The sequence below is a fragment of the Haliotis rufescens genome, unplaced genomic scaffold (genome assembly GCF_023055435.1).
Source record: "Haliotis rufescens isolate VD_foot unplaced genomic scaffold, xgHalRufe1.0.p SCAF_64, whole genome shotgun sequence".
Lineage (NCBI taxonomy): Eukaryota > Metazoa > Mollusca > Gastropoda > Lepetellida > Haliotidae > Haliotis > Haliotis rufescens.
In genome coordinates, this window is record NW_025964355.1 from 1,686,503 (window position 1) to 1,708,821 (window position 22,319).

At 38.9% G+C, this 22,319-nt stretch overlaps 1 protein-coding gene across 1 annotated transcript in view; it reads left to right on the forward strand.

Annotated features, from left to right (window-relative positions):
• The first annotated feature begins 851 nt into the window (after positions 1–851).
• Positions 852–22,319, forward strand: part of LOC124151717 — a 38,205-nt gene continuing 16,737 nt past the window's right edge. The window contains exons 1-5 of the mRNA XM_046524313.2: positions 852–939; positions 2,837–2,882; positions 15,886–16,078; positions 17,587–17,801; positions 19,232–19,492. Coding sequence (XP_046380269.2) covers positions 2,849–2,882; positions 15,886–16,078; positions 17,587–17,801; positions 19,232–19,492 — 703 coding nt within the window. The 5' untranslated portion in view covers positions 852–939; positions 2,837–2,848. The remainder of the gene's footprint in view (positions 940–2,836; positions 2,883–15,885; positions 16,079–17,586; positions 17,802–19,231; positions 19,493–22,319) is intronic.

Sequence of the window (22,319 nt, forward strand, 5' to 3'; positions counted from 1 at the left end):
AACTGGGCTTCATTCATGTTGGGAACCGAATCCGGGCCTTCGGCGTGTCGAGCGAAATCTTTAGTCAGTAGCGGCTACCTCGCCTAGCTAGCTCACCTATTTTGTGGACTTTGCAATCGCAAGGTTTTCACATTATAAAAGTGTAAATCTGAAGATCTCTTTTCCAGTGTCAGCGGGCATCTCATTATCACTTGAAAGAAATTGGTCTGTATAATAAATTTTCATTATGCATGTGAATTATTAAATGCTTGTTTTTACATTTGGCGTGATGCTATTATCATCTGACATTATTGAAGGCTCTGTCCAGGAGGTTAAAGTTTCGTAAAAATATTGTCCCCCTGTCATAATCGATGTAACTATCATCAATCAGTGTTTTTAAGCCAAGTCATTGCTGAGTATTTTTTAACATTGGCTAGTATTGTGCACAGCCACCATTGGCTAAATTGATGACGTAAATCCTGCTGGGGTATCATGCAGGAAGCATCAACTCCAGCGAGGTGGCCTAACTTTGGTCACTGGTGGTCTATAGCCCGTGTTATAAAACTGTATACATGATATTGTTATGTTCAAATATGTTTCAGAAATTGTTTTTAAATATAACTTTGCATAAAAGACTCAATTGTGAATATATTAACTTGGTCTCGTCGCTCTATGGCTGAAATAATGCCGATTTTTAACTCACTCACCGTTAGGCCGACATCACTGCCCTTACTTTAATTAAACACGAGCTGGAAACCATTCCTGAGTTACGTATATTGCGAGACAAAGCGCGGAAATGTCTTTAGGGAATAGATCTCTTTTCTGACTGCTCGTATTCCATCTGTGAGATTAAGTCACAGTGCAAGTTGGTGGATCGGAGCGAAAGTATTAGAGAACGTGTTTTACTGCATACAGCCGACTGGAACTTTGTTGGGTGACAGGACCTGAGCAGTATCACAAGTAGGTATTTTTTGTCTACTGTGTGAGACAAGATACACTGACAGATATGATTAATTCTAGGTTTACATTAATATCAAGCCGGCAGGTACAAGTACAAATTAGCAGGATACATATCCTCCATCTTCATTTCACGCTATTGATGAACCGGGGAGCGACAGGGTGGCTTTTCGAAAAATAGATCGATATGGAATTTCAATTGCTGAATATGATTCAACTTCAAAATTCAATACGAAAGTAATTCATCAACAGCTAAATAGACATCATCACATGTGAGCATAAGCTCCATCACTGCGTGCGACAATTTCATCAGTTATTCAATCGGGGCAATAAATGTTAACAAAGATGCAATTTTTAAAAAAACATTATTATTTCAGCTAGGCGACTAACAATAGCTACTGAAAAACATAGAAACCGTTACTAAGGAAGGAACTTTTGCACATCCCCAAAGTGTCAGATTAAATCCGGTTTACTGCATTCCTTCATAATATATTCATGCTTAGGATAGTATAACCCTTGTGGATATAAAGATATCAAAGAAATTCATTTGTGGATGACTGTTTTATGACTCGTTCTTAAGAAACGTGGTTTACAAAACAACGACGACAACAATTCTGTAACTGTACAGGAACCAGATACATGCACTATGTTTTGACAGACATAGCTCTAAGTAAATTCTCCTATCAGAAACAAGTTTTATTTATTGATCAGCTCTATCTTCAGAGAACTGAGCCCACTAAACAAAATACTATCTATTTTCCGGGATTCTACATTGAACAAAACATGGTTGGCATCATGAATACTTTTTTTGATATTTTATGAAATATCTTCACGCGGTCTTCACGACAAAAATCATTCCCCATAACACTCATGTTCTCTGACATGTTGTGTTCAGCATACATGTACATAAAGAGAATAGGTCTCCAGCAACCAATGCTTGCCGTAAAAGGCGACTATGCTTTTTGCAAAAGGCGACTAACGGGATCGGGTGGCTCGCCGACTTGGTTTATACATGTTATCGATCCCAATTGCGTGGATCGATGTTCATGATATCAATCACTGGATTGTCTAGTCCAGACTCGATCATTTACGGACTGTCGTCATATAGCTGGAATATTGCTGAGTGCGGCGTAAAACAACCAACAAACAAAATCTTTCAAGATAAACCAATTGTCCTTGCAGTTTTTTATTTTGTTCAGATTAGCAAAGTAAGTATTCTGTTGGTAGTATCTGTATATACTAACCAACCAACTTAAAATACCAAGTGGTATGGTCTGTAGACATCTATAAATAGAAATGATGACACTGGTGTCCAGACCATTTCCGGTGTAATGTTACAAGTGCGTAACAATTAATCTGCAACTCTGTCCCTTTTCACAAGTAAATGCACATGTGTATATTTACTACGCGTTCATATGACAATATATACATACAGTGCAATAAAACACATGTGTATATTTTACTATGCGTTCACATGACAATATAAACATACAGTGCAATAAAACACATGTGTATATTTTACTATGCGTTTACATGACAATATTTACATACAGTGCAATAAAACACATATGCAATTTTACTTTTGCACCTGGTCAAGACATGATGTATATTTGCTCCTGCTGTAAATATACACACATGAGTAAACGCGTTCACATGACAAGTGTACACACGTGTGTATATTTGCACATGTTTGTTATGATACTCACACATATGTAAACAGGTGCATGTGAGCGGGGTATTAGTCTGGACCAAAAGAATGACTGTGCTATTCCTAATTTCGGCTGGGTACAAGGGATCAATTCTGTCTCGTAATCTCAAATGTTGTCTTTGTGAGAAGCTGTCTCGACATCGAGTCTGAATGTCTTTTTTACTTATTCACTAGCCTTGTTTACTTATTCAGACTGAGAACGCCATGGCCACGTTGTACACAATTCTATGGATAATTGGTAAGTAATTGTTTTTGCTGGATAAAAACCTTTGCGACAATAGTATTTTTCATTACTTTATCGATATGTACACTGAAAACTTTCCTCTGTAAGTCATGTTTGTTTTGCGATGGTTATATTAGAAAGATCTTTTTTATTTATATGTATGTGAACATCTAATGCGTTCTCTATTTGATTTGTCGTCATCCTTGAATATTGCAATAATAAATAAACCATTAACGCGAGTGAGTGAGTGAGTGAGTGTGTGAGAACAGTACTTCAGTTATGCCCCCGCGTGTCAGCTTTAGGTGAGAGGAAAACCCGTAGAGATGCAGGTCTTAGATGTTTATCACTGGTTCGCCCCGATTATGTTTCTAGGTTTGTCAGCACCATACCCGTGCTCGTGGATTTCACCGAAGTGGTAAACGTCTAAGACCTGCATCACTTCGGTCTTTTCTCCCACATTAGGCTGACACGCCGTGATATAAGTTAGTTAGTACAACCAAAACAACCAATACACAAGAAACAGACACGTTCCATCAAATTGTGTCACACATGGCTCGAGTAGTGACTTCGTTGATTGCGTGGCATCGCAAACCGACAACGTGGATGATGCTCATTATATCAATCATTGGTTTGTCTGGTCCAGAAACGATAATTTACATGCCTCCGTTGCCTTCTCAAAACATGTAACAATAATTGTAATACTGTATTTAGACTTGCCACTGTATTAATTACATTTGTCTCTAAACTACTTGGACGTATGTACATAGCAAAGCTTGAATATGTTCATTCACTTGATGCATTGGTTATAGATAAACCCAGTGGTTAAGGCCCGATTCACCATATGGTACAATGTTTGACGCCCATTTGTGGTCATCCCCTTTGTGCCATTTCTTGAAGATTGTTAAGTAGCTTCGGGTAAACCATATCGACTCAGTTACTCTTTAGTCGTATCATTACTCTTACTCCTTGTGGGGGCACGGGTGGCCCAGTCATCTAAGGCGCCGCAATTCGCTGTGCAGAGTTGCGTCCCTTGGGCGAGCCAGAAACCTATGATTGTGGGTTCGAATTTGGTTCGCCCCGAATATGTTGCTAGGTTTGTCAGCACCATACCCGTGGTAAACGTCTGATACCTGCATCACTGCGGGCTTTCATCCCACATCAAGCTGACACGCCGTGATATAACTCACTCACTTATACCGATAGACCTTTGTCTCAGATGTTGCTTCATCAATAATCCAACTTCTTTGTTCTTACTTCTCTGATAGGCCTTAAGAAGTTGGAGTACTAAGTAAGGATAGGATTTCTAACACCATTATCAAGCATGTGCTTGAACCTACACCGAAACGTCGCTCTTAATTGTAATAAAGAAGTTGTTCATCCATAAATACTATCCTTACTTCTTTGTTGTTCTTTGATCTTAGATGTTGTGACATCAGTAGTCCTACCTTTTGTCGTTCCTTGATCTCGGGTGTTTTGTCATAACTAAGTAACCTTTTGTTCTTTGATCTAAGGTTCTGTGTCTTCATTATTACTTGTAGGTCCTATGATCAATGGCGCATCTTTCGTTCAAGGTATTTTCATAATGTTCAAAGGAACCTAGCAAACAAACGCTAATTAAATTGAAGTATTTCCGGGCCACATTACCCGGGCCAGTTTTACTGATTGTTACCTTGATACCGCCGGAAATATTATTAATACAATACACATTGGGTAATCATCTTGGAATGGCTCCTTCTAGAGACGTGCATTTGACAAAGATTCAATTCACATCGATAATCAATTGTGACAGTATTACAAGACCTAGAATGCTATATGTAACTTTTGTCATCACAATCTCTCTCTTTCATTCTATTCCTCTCACGTCGTAGCTATCGATTTAACAGATCAGTCGGTACACCGATAGCGCTGGTGCATGGAATACACAGAGTGTCTCCCAAGCAGGTTTAATTAGATGAATGTCAATGCATGTTGTTTAGAGGTTGAGACATAGTTAAACATATTTAATTTAACTCAACCTGAGCCAGGTCTCACGGGCTCTTTATGTTTTCAGGAGCACTTATTTATGTTATTTATTATTTATAAGCACCTTTACATAACCAGCCAACCTTCCAGAATGCTTAACATGATCTGGTGATAGACTTCAAACGCGGATACTAGCTGGAAGAAAGAACGCACTGGAAAGCGAAGTCTCACAGCATATTTTTTTTAACTGCATACGCGGAACGAGATTACTCAGATTATTTTTAGCAATATTGTTAATTCATTTGTTTGTTAATTTCACTTATGGTTTGCACATATCTATATTCAAGAAGAATATGGATCGGAAAACAAGCTGTAATGGCTTTAGTCAATATCTCTCAATTACAAATACTTGGAAATGCGTCTAATATCATTTCATACATAGAAACATAATGGGACACTGTTTTGGTACCAGTACATAATGAGCAAGCAGATTTTCAGTCTTTTTGTTGTTGTTTTGTATGTTGTTTAACAGTATTCCAGATGTGTGACGGTGGTCTGTAAATAATCGCGTCTTGACTCGACAATCTAGTGATTGACATCATGATACGATGACATGCATCAAACGAGCCTGACCACACGATCCCGTTAGTCGCCTTTAACGACAAGCATAGTCGCCTTTTACAGCAAATATGGGTTGCTGAAGACCTATTCTACCCCGGATCTTCACGGGTCAATCAATACAATACGTTCTGTTTATCCTTTGCATTAGTTAAGTCGTAATGATGCAAATCTTTAGGATTCCGAAATAAATAACATTTCAGGATATTTGGATTAACAGTGCAAGTTCTGTTAGCATTACCACTAAGAATCGATTTCGTATCCCAGAAACCCTTTTGAATCATAAAACAAGGATGTTCTTCTATCCTGGTGAAGCAGGACATTATCCATAGCCCTGTTCCACTCAACACGACTCTACAAGCCGTTGCTGTCCGTGTTACTTTGAACATAGTGTTTACACTGTGTTCACTGTATCTTCCACCTTCCTCATCTATCCGTCAAGCAGATCTTCAGACTTTGTAGGATCAGCTCTCGAAGCCCTGTATCATCATGGGCGATTTAAACGGTCATAATCCCCAATGGAGGAGTACTGATACAAATAATAAGGGATAAGTCTATAAGAATTGATCTCAAATAATGATCTATGCATCTTCAATGATGGTTCTAATACCTGTCTTCATCCTGCCACTGGCACCTACTCTGCCCTTGATCTTTCACTTACAGATTTAAATATTTTAAAATAATTTGAACGGTCGGTCCATGATCACCTTCGTGGAAGTGACAAATTTCCAACAATACCTACATCTATGGACCACATTCAACAAGGTTGAACTTAACAAAGGCCAATAGAATTTTATTCCAAACAGCCGATAATTTCAGGAATGTTTCTGATCCTATACAACTATGTTCAGACCAATCAAATGTTATTGGAAACGAAAACATTCCTTAGTCCTCTGCAAACTCTCAAATACGTAAGCCATGGTTTGATAATGTTGTAGACAAGACAGAACAAATAGGAAGAGCTGAGAAATATTTCCGTCGACATACTACCGTAAACAACCCCAATAGAGTTTAAATCACTTTAAATTACTTTAAAGCAAAATAAACGTCAATCCTGAAGGAAGTATGTATCAAAACTCACACACACTGTTACCACTAAATCTGAAATTGCCAACAAACTTGGCGAAACTTCAGCAAATCATTCCTTGTCATCTAATTACATCCCTCAGTTTCAGAGATTTCAAAAACAACAGGAAAAGATACAAATGAATTTTAACTCTGAGGGCAACAACGAAACACTTGCAATCCATTAATTAGGTACTGCCCTGGGGCGAGGTCATGATACTGCAGCAGGAGCCGACAACATTCATTATCAGCTTCTGAAACATTTACCTGGTTCATGTTTGGAACATTGCTTTATATACTGAAATACAAAACAAACGTCACCATGGATGGGTATATGAGAAACCTTATTTGTCCAAACACTGTTAACATTCTTTGAGACAGATTAAAAAGATGAAACTTGGCAAAACCGATCACCAATGTTGAAATTAAAGTGTCAAATGTTCTTAAAGTGAATCCGCCATGTGCATTGATGACTCTCGTGCAACGTCGATACATGGAATGGATGAGGCGGTTGATGAAGGCCATAGGCACTTGAGCCCACACTCTGAGGAACGCCTGACGCAGTTCAGCTGCAGTTGTCGGCCTTGGTCGGACGTCATTCAGCCGTCTTTGAATCATCTCGTCCCACAGGTACCCAATTGGATTTAAATCGGGACTGAGGGCAGGCCACTGCATGGTTCTGATGCCATTCTGCTGGAGGAAGTCTCTTGTTGCCCTCGCAGTGTGGGCACGGACGTTATCATGCTGAAACTCGTGGTTGCGGCAACGTGCCAAATGAGGTATGGTGTGTGGTCTCAAGATTTGATCAATGTACCGAGCTACAGTGACACCATTGCCTCTCCCTGGACCGATGTCCGGGCCGACTCTAGGTACAGGACCAATTCCATCCCACATCATGATGCTCGGCTCACCCAACGAGTCTCTCTCAACAACATATGCATCCCAATAGCGTTTCTCTCTCTGCCATCTGCTGTTGAGATACAGTAACGGCTCTCGTCTGAGAAGAGGACTCTTCTCCACTGCTGGTGGCACCAATGCTGGTGCAGTGTTGCCCACTGAAGACGGTCCCGGCGATGACGTTGTGTCAGAATAGGTCCTCGGTGTGGCCTGTGACAGTGGAGGTATCTGCTCGTCAATCGTGGACGCACCTGTAGTGTTGGTGGTCTGGTACCGTTACTGGAGCCTGTATATGGTCCTGACGTGGACTTGAAAAGCATTGGCTACTTGCCGGGCGGTTTGTCCAGCTTGCAGTCGGCCAAGGGCTTTGTGTCGCTGATTTCCTGACAATCTTGGCATGTGGTAGCAATTCAATTAAGTATTGACTGTGTATTTTTTTCGGTTCATTGAGGTATGAATCGAAAAACCGATTTGCAAACTGTATGAATCCGCGTAGCCATGAACCGAAAAAAATATACAGTCAATGCTTATAATTAAATTCGACAACGTAAAACATGTTTTATCTACAATAGTTTAACCCAAAACAGTTGCATATATCAAAACAGACAAAAATGACGACATTGATAAACATTCCAGGTGTAGGAATACATACAGGGGCGTGACATGAATCAGGTGATCGTTTAATTTATGCACATAACTTGACACGCCTACACAGTCAGTAGCCAAATGAATCAAAGGAGAGAGGGATTAAAACAATGTTCATTGGACCTGTCAATTAAGGCAAGAGGCGAAAAGAACTGCGACAGTCAGACTGTAACAAACCGGAAGAAATATGTCCGAGAGAAGGCGGCTGTTTCAAATAACATGGTCATTTACTGGATGATTCAAACATTACTTCCCTGATTACGGTAAAACACAGTTAGAGAAATGCTAGTTAGAAATGAAACCCGAACACATGAAGTTGAACTGAGGCGAGCGGGAAAAAAACAGGCGAGCGAGCCTGCACGTTTGCTTTTTCATTCATTCCCGGCCTTCGGTTTCAAAAGGTAGTTTGGACAATGAATATGCATGAAAGTCGCTAAATGTCCTGAGCATGACGATACACGTGACCAGAAAGGGAATTCCCTCGACTGTAATATTGGGATTCCCCGACATTCCGCAGTAATAAAAGTAGTGCGCCGCGGTAGGCGTGGCTTAATTATTTACATTCATTGGGAAATGAATGCAATAACACGTGACCAATTCAGCTAATCAGAATGCAGGAATTTCCATGAACACAACGAAAATTTAATTATTAACTCATGAATGTTATCCGATCTGGGTTGATTTTTATAGGGCAAGAAATGGAGGAACGCATGTGCATTTCAATTTGCACGGAACTCACGTGCATCGGGTTACCATGGCCGTTGCCATGATGTGTTTGGGCGATCGGTTTTATTGTCATCTGCTTTTGTTGTTTTTAATAATCAAATTTCAAGGTAAAGCAGCTCTTGACAAACCGTCAGTGATTTCAAATCAACCATCAAGAGTTATACTCGGGATCTTATGCAAAAAGGATGGGTCACCCAGATAGGAATCAATAAACATCATAAACTGAAAGGGGGCACGGGTGGCCCAATCGTCTAAGGCGCCGCGATTCGCTGTGCAGAGTTGCATCCCTTGGGCACGCCAGAAACCTATGATTGTGGGTTCGAATCCCGATTCGCCCCGATTATGTTTCTAGGTTTGTCAGCACCATACCCGTGCTCGTGGGTTTCACCGAAGTGGTAAACGTCTGAGACCTGCATCACTTCGGGCTTTCCTCCTACATTAAGCTGACACACCCTGATATAACTGGACTAATGTTATAAGCGGCGTTAAACCCAACTCACTCACTCACTCATAAACTGTAAACAGCAATCGGTCATACCTCCTTAGCGTATGAGTCAAGACATGATGAGGTAGTTTGGCGACGATTTCGTTTTGGCCACAGTCGGTTTATCAGCTCTGAACATATGAGGACGAACCTGTGTTTATTTTTACGGTACTTTAACCTCCTGGACAGGGCCTTCCCTGTGATGAAGAGTTCACCGTCAAGCATATTTTGCTTGACTGTGTGGACTTTGCAATTGGATGGCATTCACATTAACAAATAGTAAATTTGAAAGATCTGTGTTATCAACAAAGATTATTGAAGGCTCTGTTTAAGAGGGTTTAAGAAGTACCGCAAAATATTTGCCTTCCCGTGTGACATGTAATTCCTATCCTACAACAATACAACTGTCATGAACCAGAGTTTTAAGACAACTCATTGCTGAGTAGTGTTTAATTTTGGTTAGTATTGTGCGCAACCACCAGTAGCAAAAGTGATGACGTAAATCCTGATGGAGCATCTTGCAGGAAGCTGTCACCGTAAGTCTCCATGATCCCGAAATAGGTGGCCCAGCTTTGGTTACTGGTGGCTTAAGGCCCGTCTTTTAAACAGTTGTACATAATACTGTTATGATAAAATATGTTTGACAAATTTGTTTTTAAAAATAACTTTGTATCGATGACACAACTATATATATAAACTATATAACTTGTTCTCGTCGTTGTAGGGCTGAAATAATTCCGATTTGACGGTACATTGTAACTCACTCACTCACTATGAGGAACCTACACATTGCTTCTTTTTTTCATGTCCCTATTGTAATCTCCGTAATAACAGTACTAATTCATAAAGGATATTACTTGGATTCAGTATTGTATGGAATATCTTCTGATATTACCCTATTGCAATCTCCGTAATAACAGTACTAATTCATAAAGGATATTACTTGGATTCAGTATTGTATGGAATATCTTCTGATATTACCCTATTGCAATCTCCGTAATAACAGTACTAATTCATAAAGGATATTACTTGGATTCAGTATTGTATGGAATATCTTCTGATATTACCCTATTGCAATCTCCGTAATAACAGTACTAATTCATAAAGGATATTACTTGGATTCAGTATTGTATGGAATATCTTCTGATATTACCCTATTGCAATCTCCGTAATAACAGCACTAATTCATAAAGGATATTACTTGGATTCAGTATTGTATGGAATATCTTCTGATATTACCCTATTGCAATCTCCGTAATAACAGTACTAATTCATAAAGGATATTACTTGGATTCAGTATTGTATGGAATATCTTCTGATATTACCCTATTGCAATCTCCGTAATAACAGTACTAATTCATAAAGGATATTACTTGGATTCAGTATTGTATGGAATATCTTCTGATATTACCCTATTGCAGTCTCCGTAATAACAGTACTAATTCATAAAGGATATTACTTGGATTCAGTATTGTATGGAATATCTTCTGATATTACCCTATTGCAATCTCCGTAATAACAGTACTAATTCATAAAGGATATTACTTGGATTCAGTATTGTATGGAATATCTTCTGATATTACCCTATTGCAATCTCCGTAATAACAGTACTAATTCATAAAGGATATTACTTGGATTCAGTATTGTATGGAATATCTTCTGATATTACCCTATTGCAATCTCCGTAATAACAGTACTAATTCATAAAGGATATTACTTGGATTCAGTATTGTATGGAATATCTTCTGATATTACCCTATTGCAATCTCCGTAATAACAGTACTAATTCATAAAGGATATTACTTGGATTCAGTATTGTATGGAATATCTTCTGATATTACCCTATTGCAATCTCCGTAATAACAGTACTAATTCATAAAGGATATTACTTGGATTCAGTATTGTATGGAATATCTTCTGATATTACCCTATTGCAATCTCCGTAATAACAGTACTAATTCATAAAGGATATTACTTGGATTCAGTATTGTATGGAATATCTTCTGATATTACCCTATTGCAATCTCCGTAATAACAGTACTAATTCATAAAGGATATTACTTGGATTCAGTATTGTATGGAATATCTTCTGATATTACCCTATTGCAATCTCCGTAATAACAGTACTAATTCATAAAGGATATTACTTGGATTCAGTATTGTATGGAATATCTTCTGATATTACCCTATTGCAATCTCCGTAATAACAGTACTAATTCATAAAGGATATTACTTGGATTCAGTATTGTATGGAATATCTTCTGATATTACCCTATTGCAATCTCCGTAATAACAGTACTAATTCATAAAGGATATTACTTGGATTCAGTATTGTATGAAATATCTTCTGATATTACCCTATTGCAATCTCCGTAATAACAGTACTAATTCATAAAGGATATTACTTGGATTCAGTATTGTATGGAATATCTTCTGATATTACCCTATTGCAATCTCCGTAATAACAGTACTAATTCATAAAGGATATTACTTGGATTCAGTATTGTATGGAATATCTTCTGATATTACCCTATTGCAATCTCCGTAATAACAGTACTAATTCATAAAGGATATTACTTGGATTCAGTATTGTATGGAATATCTTCTGATATTACCTGCTATTATGCAGTCTGTTCATTTGTTTATTGTAAAGTCTATAAGATTTAAACTTTAAATTTTGCGTTCTTTATAGTTACATCAAGCTAATAGTCTTATGTATGTGTGATATGGTGAAACATAGAGGTATATGTCTACAAGCGCATGTGTACACGTATATGTATATGTTTATGTATATATGCATGGAGGCGCTGGTTTGGTAATGTACCGTGTAATGTGTGACTTGTGTACAGTATGCTTGTGCATCGTGGTATTTGCAACATTAGATACAGTTATTTAAACTTATTATTGTATGTACATTTTATTCTTATTATTGAAATTTCCTTGTAAGGAGAGGTGTTCCAATATGCTTTAAATCTACCATAATTTGTAATGAAAGTATGGACAGATAAAAAAATATATATATTTATTTATTTATTTTAGATGATTGGCCTTCACGTAAAGAACTCTATTAACATGATATCTTTGGTATGATATATAATAAATTGCCTCTTATGTGATCATGATTGTAACAACCAAAAACGTAATATTGCGGACATCATAGTAGTGACCACAGAGAAAACTTGAGTTGTCAGTTATGAATATATCGAATTTGTGTCCGATTTGGTCACGACATCAAAGTCAGTGGATAATTGGACAGAATCTGATTAAAAAATGAATTGAAAATTTGAATATGAGTCAGTAGATTAAATGTTTTCAGATAGATTCCATAATTTTGTAGAAATAGGTATAACAAATTGTGCATTCTGTTCAGTCTCACATCTAATTATTTGGAGGTATGTGGAGTTTCTAAGACTGTTATCACTGCGAGTTGACTACGCGTGCACTATCCATGCATAAAACCCGACTGTGAGTGTAATATCATTACATCTAAGAAATCTATTGACATACTTCTCGAATGTCTTGGCTAAGCATGAACAGGTCTGTAGTTGGTACAATTATTAAATATCACCCTTTTTTTGTGAAAGGGTGTCACGTGTGTGTGTTTTCACATGTCAGGAAATACAACATTAGGGATAGACAAAATACATATTTCTGTAACATATTTGGATAAATAAACAGTTTCCAATACCATCAGTAGCTTTAGCAATATCAACAGACATCACGACAACACATAACTCTTTCTGAGAGACCACTATATCACTTAGCTTACATCGTAGATTTTATTCTGATAAAACAGAGGGTCTATTTGGTTTGTCAACCGTGCCTGTTCACAAAACTACTCATTAAAAATATTGGCTATTCCAACATCTGTATCATGAACAGAATCTTTAACATGTATTGGCGTTCGCTCGTCACGCCGAAGACCCGGGTTCGATTCCCGACATGGGTACAATGTGTGAAGCCCATTTCTGGTGTCCCCCGCCGTGATATTGCTGGAAAATTGCTAAAAGCGGCGTAAAACCATGCTTACTCACTCACTCACTCATTTAACATGTATTGGCGGAACGGAAGAAGCCATTGCCTTAGATCTGGGATAACTCATAACAAGATGCCACCATGTTTAACTCCCCGTGAACTATTTATTCTGATGTCTATTTGATTTGCATGATCATGTCGTGCTTTGCTTACCATCAATATAACCTGATTTCTTAGCTGTCTAACTGTGCGCAATGACTTGGTATGTTAAGAGATTTCGCTATCCTATGCTTTCTCTTTCGCATATTGGAGACCCGTGAAGATCCGGGGTAGAGTAGGTCTTCAGCAACCCATGCTTGCCAAAAAAGGCGACTATGCTTGTCGTAAGAGGCGACTAACGGGATCGGGTGGCCAGGCTCGCTGACTTGGTTGATGAATGTCATCGTATCCCAATTGCGTGGATCGATGCTCATGATGTCAATCACTGAATTGTCTGATCCAGACTCGATTATTTACAGATCGCCGTCATATAGGCTGAATATTGCTGAATGCGTTAAACAAAAAAAAAAAAATCAAATATGGGAACGTATTCGACTATGCATATGCAAATACAGATAGAATCAAGAACTCCAGACTTCACAACTCTGTTTCCATGTTTTGTGAAAATTAAGTCAATTATGTCCTGGAATGTGACGTGATTCGGGCTAGCTCTGTAATTATCTGCCTAAGCCATGCGTGTCCTCCATGTTTAAGACAGCTGCCTTCTGCTTTCAGATTAATAATATAAAAATCACCTGTAAATATTGTGATTACACTAAGATCGACATTATTACTAATAAATTCTTATACAATATGAAAAAAATCTTTCAGTTTAAACATATTTTATTCAACTTAACTTGAAAGGGATTGGAAAACAAGCTTAATTGACGTATGCAAATACCACTTCCTGTTTCATTATTACATTTGTGTAGACATCAAAACTTTAAGGTCAAGAAACAATTCAAATTATCTTGTAAGAAGACCACTAATGTTACAAAGACTACTTCGGCCATGTGCATATATAAGCTTTATATATATTTATAGTCAATGTACAAACCTACCACTAATTTCTTTTATGTCTGGAAAGATCCAGACAAACATATGTAGTGGTTGATATATCTGGTTATATTTCTGTTGACAAATAATACTATTTTCAGATCAAAACCCTTTGTGTGGTAGTTTTTCTAATGCCACGACAGGTACCAGAGTGCAGCAGTCTTTATTTTGTGTAACCGATCGACAGGCACCGAACTGAAACACATGCATCCTCAGGAGATGTAGTTTTATCTCCCAGTATTTTTATTCTTTCTCTGAATCTCATAGATTCCGTCTGCCGTCATATTCCTGTAATATTGCTGAGTGCGGCGTTAACAACAAACAAACAACCAATCAATCATAAATCCAATATTGTTTGGTTCCATGGCTGCGTTATTGATTGTGTGAACAAGAGTCTTCTTGGAGATATCGATGCAATGCAATTGCAGCACAAGTCTTTGAGACAATTGTCTACCCCTACGCCAAGCCAAAGTTCCATCAAAGCAGACAACAGGCAGGTTTGCAGACATTAGAGATTCTGATTTTGATAATATCTATGCAAAACAATTGGGAAAGACATTTAAGCAAGAAGTAGGTATTCCCGTGGGAACTAACTGTGTTCCCCTTCTTGTTGATCTGTTTCTTTATGCGTATTAATCGGGATTTCTGCTCGTTCAATAACCATCAATTAGCCAATTCTACTCCACTGATTTACGCACCTGAACTAGAAATAAAGTAGACTGGTCAAACTGCTTCGTCTGTTTCATATTAAGAGCTCTGGATTAAGACTCATAGTGACTCATCACAGGACTGTCTGACAAGAGTGATGACTTCAACTTTCCAATAGTCAACTTTCTCTTTTTGTTTAGCAATATTTCCACAGCTCCAGCCGTTGGTGTCTATTTAGTTAGTTAGGTACAATGGAACATGGTTTACTTCCAACATCTCAAAGAGCGTCATACGACTCTTTCTTAAACGGGGGCACGGGTGGCCCAGTCATCTAAGGCGCCGCAATTCGCTGTGCAGAGTTGCGTCCCTTGGGCATGCCAGAAACCTATGATTGTGGGTTCGAATCCCGGTTCGCCCCGATTATGTTTCTAGGTTTGTCAGCACCATACCCGTGCTCGTGGGTTTCACTGAACTGGTAAACGTCTAAGACCTGCATCACTTCGGGCTTTCCTCCCACATTAAGCTGACACGCCGTGATATGACTGGAATACTGTTAAAAGCGGCGTTAACCCCAACTCACTCACTCACTTTCTTAAACGTTTTCCTTATCAAGATTACAACACTCGCATGATGTCCGATGTCAGTCCCCATTGTTATTTGAACTATATGTTCCCGTGTTTTTTGACGCGAACAATTGACTTACCTTTGCATGTGTTTGTGATGTAGCCACCGGTGGGGCAGGATATGCTCAACCTTGCGACACCTGGTACATCACTATGTGATAGTGATTCATAAATACATGCTCATATAGTGGAAAATGTACAGTTCACTCAAAGGTTTATTTTGTGAATATCGAAACGGTTTTGTCGTTTTTATGTTATTATTAATACCTCTGTACTTCAGCAGGCACATTACAGACGGCTACGGCAGGGACACGTCATGGTACCCGCTATACCGTGTACACATTGGACAAAAAGCAAAGTGAAGCTCGTGTCTTCTGTGAAGAAAGGGGAGACAATCTTCTCAGCTTTCAGTCTGAAGAGAAATTGAACCGATTCCTGGACATCAGTAAACCTTGGCTCTCGAAACAGTTATTGTAAGTTCGTCAATGTTTTATTTTATTTTTAATTTGTTCCCTTATTCTCATTGATTAGTAAATCTCCGTTGGGTTCCGTGACTGCTTTATTCAAATCGTAAAAGGCGACTATGCTTGTCGAAAGTGGCGACTAACGGGATCGGGTGGTCAGGCTCACGGACTTGGTTGATGCACATTATCGTATCCCAATTGCGTGGATCGATGCTCATGATATTAATCACTGGATTGTCTGGTCCAGACTCGATTATTGACAGACCGTCGTCATATAGCTGGAATATTGCTGAGTGCGGCGTTAAACAACAAACAAACAAACAAACAAAACATTTCGTGAATAATACTTGCCCATTTTAAATATCCAATATAAAAACATTGCTTTAAACATGCTCAGTGTTATTACAATGTAGCAGATTCTTCTCTTGCAGACAGCTTTCTCTTGTATTTGCTGGCGCTGTGAGGGCGACAGAAATATTATACAGTTAAAACCAAACATTTTCTGGTACCCGTAATTAATATTTATCAGGAGAACATTTCATTCGTTACCAAAGGCCAAAGTACAATAATAAGACAACATAACATTCTTTGTTGCTAATAGTTGACTGAATTATGTTCTTCAGGGATATATGTAATATGATATATGAGTGAGTATGGTTTTACGCCGCTTTTAGCAATATTCCAGCAATACCACGGCGGGGGACACCAGAAATTGGCTTCACACATTGTACCCATGTCGGGAATCGAACCCGGGTCTTCGGTGTGACGAGCGAACGCTTTATATTTTCCTTATGAAATAGACAAACTTGAAAGAAATGGTGTGCATTTTCAACAGTATTGTGCTTATATTTTTTGCATTTAAGTAAAGCAGTATTGACTTTTTAAATAATCCGTCCCTCAATCAAACTGAATAAGCTGTATATACCAACAGCAACAGTTGAGTCTGCCTACAATTTGCATAGTTATGAAACATGTGCCTGTGAAATACGGAGTTTTATCGTTAAGTTGGTTGGTTGGTTGGTTTGTTGTTTACGCCGTACTCAGCAATATTCCAGCTATATGACGGCGGTCTGTAAATAATCGAGTCTGGACCAGACAATCCAGTGATTAATATCATGAGCATCGATCAACGCAATTGGGATCAATGACATGCATCAACCAAGTCAGCGAGCCTAACCACCCGATCCCGTTAATCGCCTTTTACGATAAGCATAGTCGCCTTTTACGGCAAGCATGGGTTGCTGAAGACCTGTTCTACCCCGGAATCTTCACGTGTCTTATCGTTAAGGGAAATACTCACTTAGGATGATACATAAGTTTGATTTGTGCTGAGTACAGGCATCGTGGGGCGGTGCTCGTACTATCAATCACTTGTTTGTCTAGTCCAGACTGGATTATTTACAGGTAGCAATCATTATACAGCTGGAATATTGCTAAGATCCTTATCTCACGACGAAGACTATATTGCATAATTTTAGATGTTTTGTACCGAAAATAACGTCAAACTTCGTTTTCAGAACTAACAGCTTCTGGGTTAGTTTAAAGAAGGACTCCTCGTCGTTTTTGTGGCATGATCGTACTGAATATAAAGACGACTATTCTAATCTTACTATGAAAGTTAACCAGTCGGAAAAACAATGTTTCGTTTTCTCACAAGATGGGAATGGATTCGACCTGATAGAGAAAGACTGCTTCGATAAAACATATCAAGTTATCTGTGAAAGAGACCTGGGTGAGTACATATTCTCTTCATAATGCGTCCACAAAAACCTCCTTAATCTGGACGGCCCCGACTTGCAAAAATTATCGACGAATGGGAGTTGTTTATCGTAAATAGAAAACACTGCAGGGAGAATACACCAAAAAGGATCTTACGTGTATATGAGATATCAAGATTTTTACAGTCTTTTTAAGGATGTCAGTACATTGTACAAGCTTTTAAGACATTGCCCGCATTTAAATAATGAATGAGTGAGTATGTTTTTTCGCCGCTTTTAGCAATATTCCAGCAATATCACGGCGGGGGACACCAGAAATGGGCTTCACACATTGTACCCATGTCGGGGATCGAACCCGGGTCTTCGGCGTGACGAGCGAACGCTTTAACCACGAGGCTACCCGACCGCCCCTTTAAATAATGATGACTCCCTTAATACACTACCATCTCGGCAATGTCGGACAGCTCCATTTTATGTACAGGGGGTTAACTTTGGTATTCTCACAAATGTCACGTCGATAATCTGCACATTTCCTCCTGCCAATTTTGGGAGCGATCGTTCGGTCATGGCGTTCATCTGCGTTGTCAGCTACATCTATGGAGAACAACTCTCTATGAACACGTCTTTGTCAAAAAAACGTCGTCCAATATCCGAGGTCATCAAGTAGAGAGCGCAAGTTCGAATCTCCAAACATGGCGTCGTTCTTCATCTGCGATTAATCGCGTAGCTATTTTATATAATGATATCAATAGTGGATATAAAATCGTTCGCTGTACGTTTACATCTGGCGAGTTTAACTTCTTCAGTACAGGTACGTACAGTTAAAATGAACGATTTTGGCGAGCACTCTGATTCCCTTTTCCAAAATGGTACAGACAGGATATAAATGCATCTGATAGATCAAGGAACATGAACTAGTGCGAGTGACCGACTGTAGGTCCGATATTCAAAGAGCGGCGTTGTTTACATTTTCTGTCAGTTGTTAGGCGTATTTGCACCATGCGCCTGACGTACCATCTGCCATCAGTTTATGAAATTCTCAAATACATATTTTGAGCGTTGCTGCTGTCGTGTTTGCACATACAATAGCAGGAAATTTAGCTAATGCACAGTAATGCTAATATGCCCAGACACTCAGACGCACAACTGACACACACACACACGCACGCACGCGCACGCACGCACGCACGCACGCACGCTTGCACGCACGCACACATACACACACACGCACATATACACCAGACATGTACACACACACACACACACGCACGCACGCACGCACGCACGCACGCGCGCACACCAACATACGCACACATACACCAGACATGCACACACACGCACGCACGCACACACGCATTTTTTGTGACAGCAGAAGAAACAACTTGTCAGGTCAATCAGGTGTACAGCAAGGTGGACATATATCACACCTTCTTTTTCCCTTCAGGCCTGTGTCCTTTTGAAGTCTTCTCGGACACAAAATACAGGTCTAATGCCAACATCATGAAAACTGATGTCGGCAAACTTGAGATGGAGACCTGTCAACGTCGTTGTCTAGATCACAGTGTCAGCGGTGAGGAATGCATTGGTGTTGAGAGGGACGGTAACGGCACGTGTGATCTACTGACAGGAGATGATGTTTCCCCTAATTCTGTTCCCACATCTGTGGAGTCTGGGACAACTCTTTCAATTAAGAGGTGTTATGAAGGTATTTTTATTCTTTTCTTTGTGATTACAATAAAATGATATGTTAAATAAGAATATAAAGTACATCTCAGGGACACCGGGGACGCAGAATTGGATATGGAAGAGTGGAAGTAGTTTGAGCCCGGTATCAAATAATCTGATATAGAACAGGGGGAGTAGTTTGAGCCTGGTATCCAAGAATTGGATATAGAATAGGGGGAGAAGTGTGAGCCTGATACTCAAGAATTAGATGTAGGGCACAGGAAAAGTATAGTGATTTAAGAAAGGCACCTTGACTTTTTCCAAATATAGCTAAATATAAAACTGTAATAAAATAACTGGTACTATTGGGGATTGTTCTTAACCTGACATTTCAGAATAGCAAATGAGGAAGAGGGCTTGAAAACCTTAATAATACAAGATATGTATGATCTTTTCTGTAAGCATTTTAGACCCGTCAAGATCCGGGGTAGAATAGGTTTGCTGTAACAAGCGCCTATTTGTGTCGTAGGAGGCGACTAACGGGATCGGGTGGTCAGGCTCGCTGACTTGGTTGATGCATGTAATCGTATCCCATTTGCGTGGATCGATGCTCATAATGCCAATCACTGGATTGTCTGGTCCAGACTCGATAATTTACAGACCGCCGTCATATAGCTGAAATATTGCTGAAATATTGTTGACTCCCTTGGTGCATGTTAATTAGACAAGAGCCCCACGTGCTAGGACAAATAACGGATTGTGTAACAGAATGTAGAAAATTATTGGGAGTTTGTTGATAACAAGATGGACTATGAGCTCAGTCAGTCTGTTTGTGTGAAGACGTCACATTCTTGCTTTAGTGAGTTTGTTTCTATATTGATATGGCGATACATTTTTCAGTGCCTCTTGACGAAACATAAAACTGATGGCATTATTGCTGTGTACTAGCCAAGCAGCATGCACCAAACATTATAAATTAATGCTTGTTAAGGCTTATTGGGCAAATCGATGTCTGCAGGCGAAATGGAAACCCAAACACAGACAGGATACCAACGAGTAAATATCACCTGTTTGAGGAACCAGTTAAGCGTCATTAGTACGAACCCTTTTAATCCAGATGCCACTGGCTTCACGTCGTGTACGGTTTGGAACATGTGCATTGTATGTTTACACAAAAGGCCATAATACCACAGCTATAAATTGTTAATCCTCACATGTATTAAAACCAGTTTCACTCGCAAAAGACCCCAGTTTTCACCGATTGACATGATTATTATTATAGATTTGATAGTTCTGTAGGGACATTATATATTTCTAAGTCGTTTTCCATACGTCTTTGGTACCTTCCTCGGGCATCTAAGAAATACGACATTGACTTATATATCCTATGTTTACCACAGGGATTTTATCTACGTCATTGTGACGCTGCTTCTATATCATATAATCAAATATTAAGGACATTTGTTCGACGACAAGATGAACATCACACATTCCGCGGCTATTAAGGTCATGCGCATGGAGATCACTTTTCAAGGTTTAATATAGGACTGAACGCATGCGCAGTAGCATGAAGAACGCGAACATATTTTAAAGTCGAGTTGTTTGCCTTTGTGTTGAATCACAGACAACTTTGGAAATTGGGGAGGATGATGCATATCGATCTAAACATTTGGAATATTCCCGTACCGAATAAAATGTTGGGTTTTCATTTAAATGAGCAGAGAAAAGGTATATAAAAATACTTCCAGAAGAAACAAAACGTTTTGTAAGATGTCTGTGTGTGTGAATGTAATGGCATAGAAAAGTCGAAGAGATAGGTTTGCTCCTGACTAAAACACTTGTAAAGTGAATGTGAAACATGTCCGATTTTCTGAAATGGGTGACAACTATCTTGTTTCTTTCTTAATACACACTTGCAAATACACGGAAATGGGTAAATGAGTGAAAAGGACCGAACGTCAACACAAAAGCTTGTCAGTCTTTGACCCAAGATGTTTTTTCTGCCATATGTTTGAACTGTCTTCCCCTAAAAAATCATGTTCAAACATTCAGAAAATAACTCATGAGAACCAATAAAATAAGTTCTTTTCATAAAAAAGTATTTAACGTGTATCTTAAATACGACATTGTGCAGACCCCATGGGCCCAAAAATACATAGATTTAGACTTAATAAAAAGCTGTCAACGAAGGACAGTACAATAACTAGAATATCACAGATTCGATTTAAAACTAGTTGAGAATATATAAAAGCCATAAGTATAAGTGAACAACCCTATATAAAAATGGGCTAGGGATCGTCAGTAACTAAAGGGAGATCACCATACTAGGGACCATGGGGACTTACAGTGCCTTTGCTTCCTGCATGGACAATTCAGAATCAAATTCACATTGTGGTACTAAATATGTTCAATTTTCAGTTCCTGGTTCCTGAAAGCGTTAGTTATTGAATTCTTACTTTATTCCTTAACATGAACTCGAACAAAATATGAATCTCATATTGAAGCAAGACATCATACAATGTATGTATTTGTGTGTCCTGATTCCAGTTGTATACGAGTATTTCAGAGCATGCAAGCCACAAGAGAGTTGGTGGATTAAAGTACTTTAAACAATATTTAAGTTTACACTGTCAGCTCACTTTCAGATGGCAGCTAAAAGTGAAGCAGATCTTTGACGTTTGCCATAATGGTCAAAGCCACGAACACAGAAAACGTGCTTTCAAATCAAGAATCATAATTTAGGCAAATCTGAGATTCGGGTACACAACCATACGTTTCTGGCACAACTTCGAAACTACTGCGGCATCCGTGTCTGCGTAACAACTAGAAATTTAATACTAAAAGTACTAAACTTGTCATTCCACTTG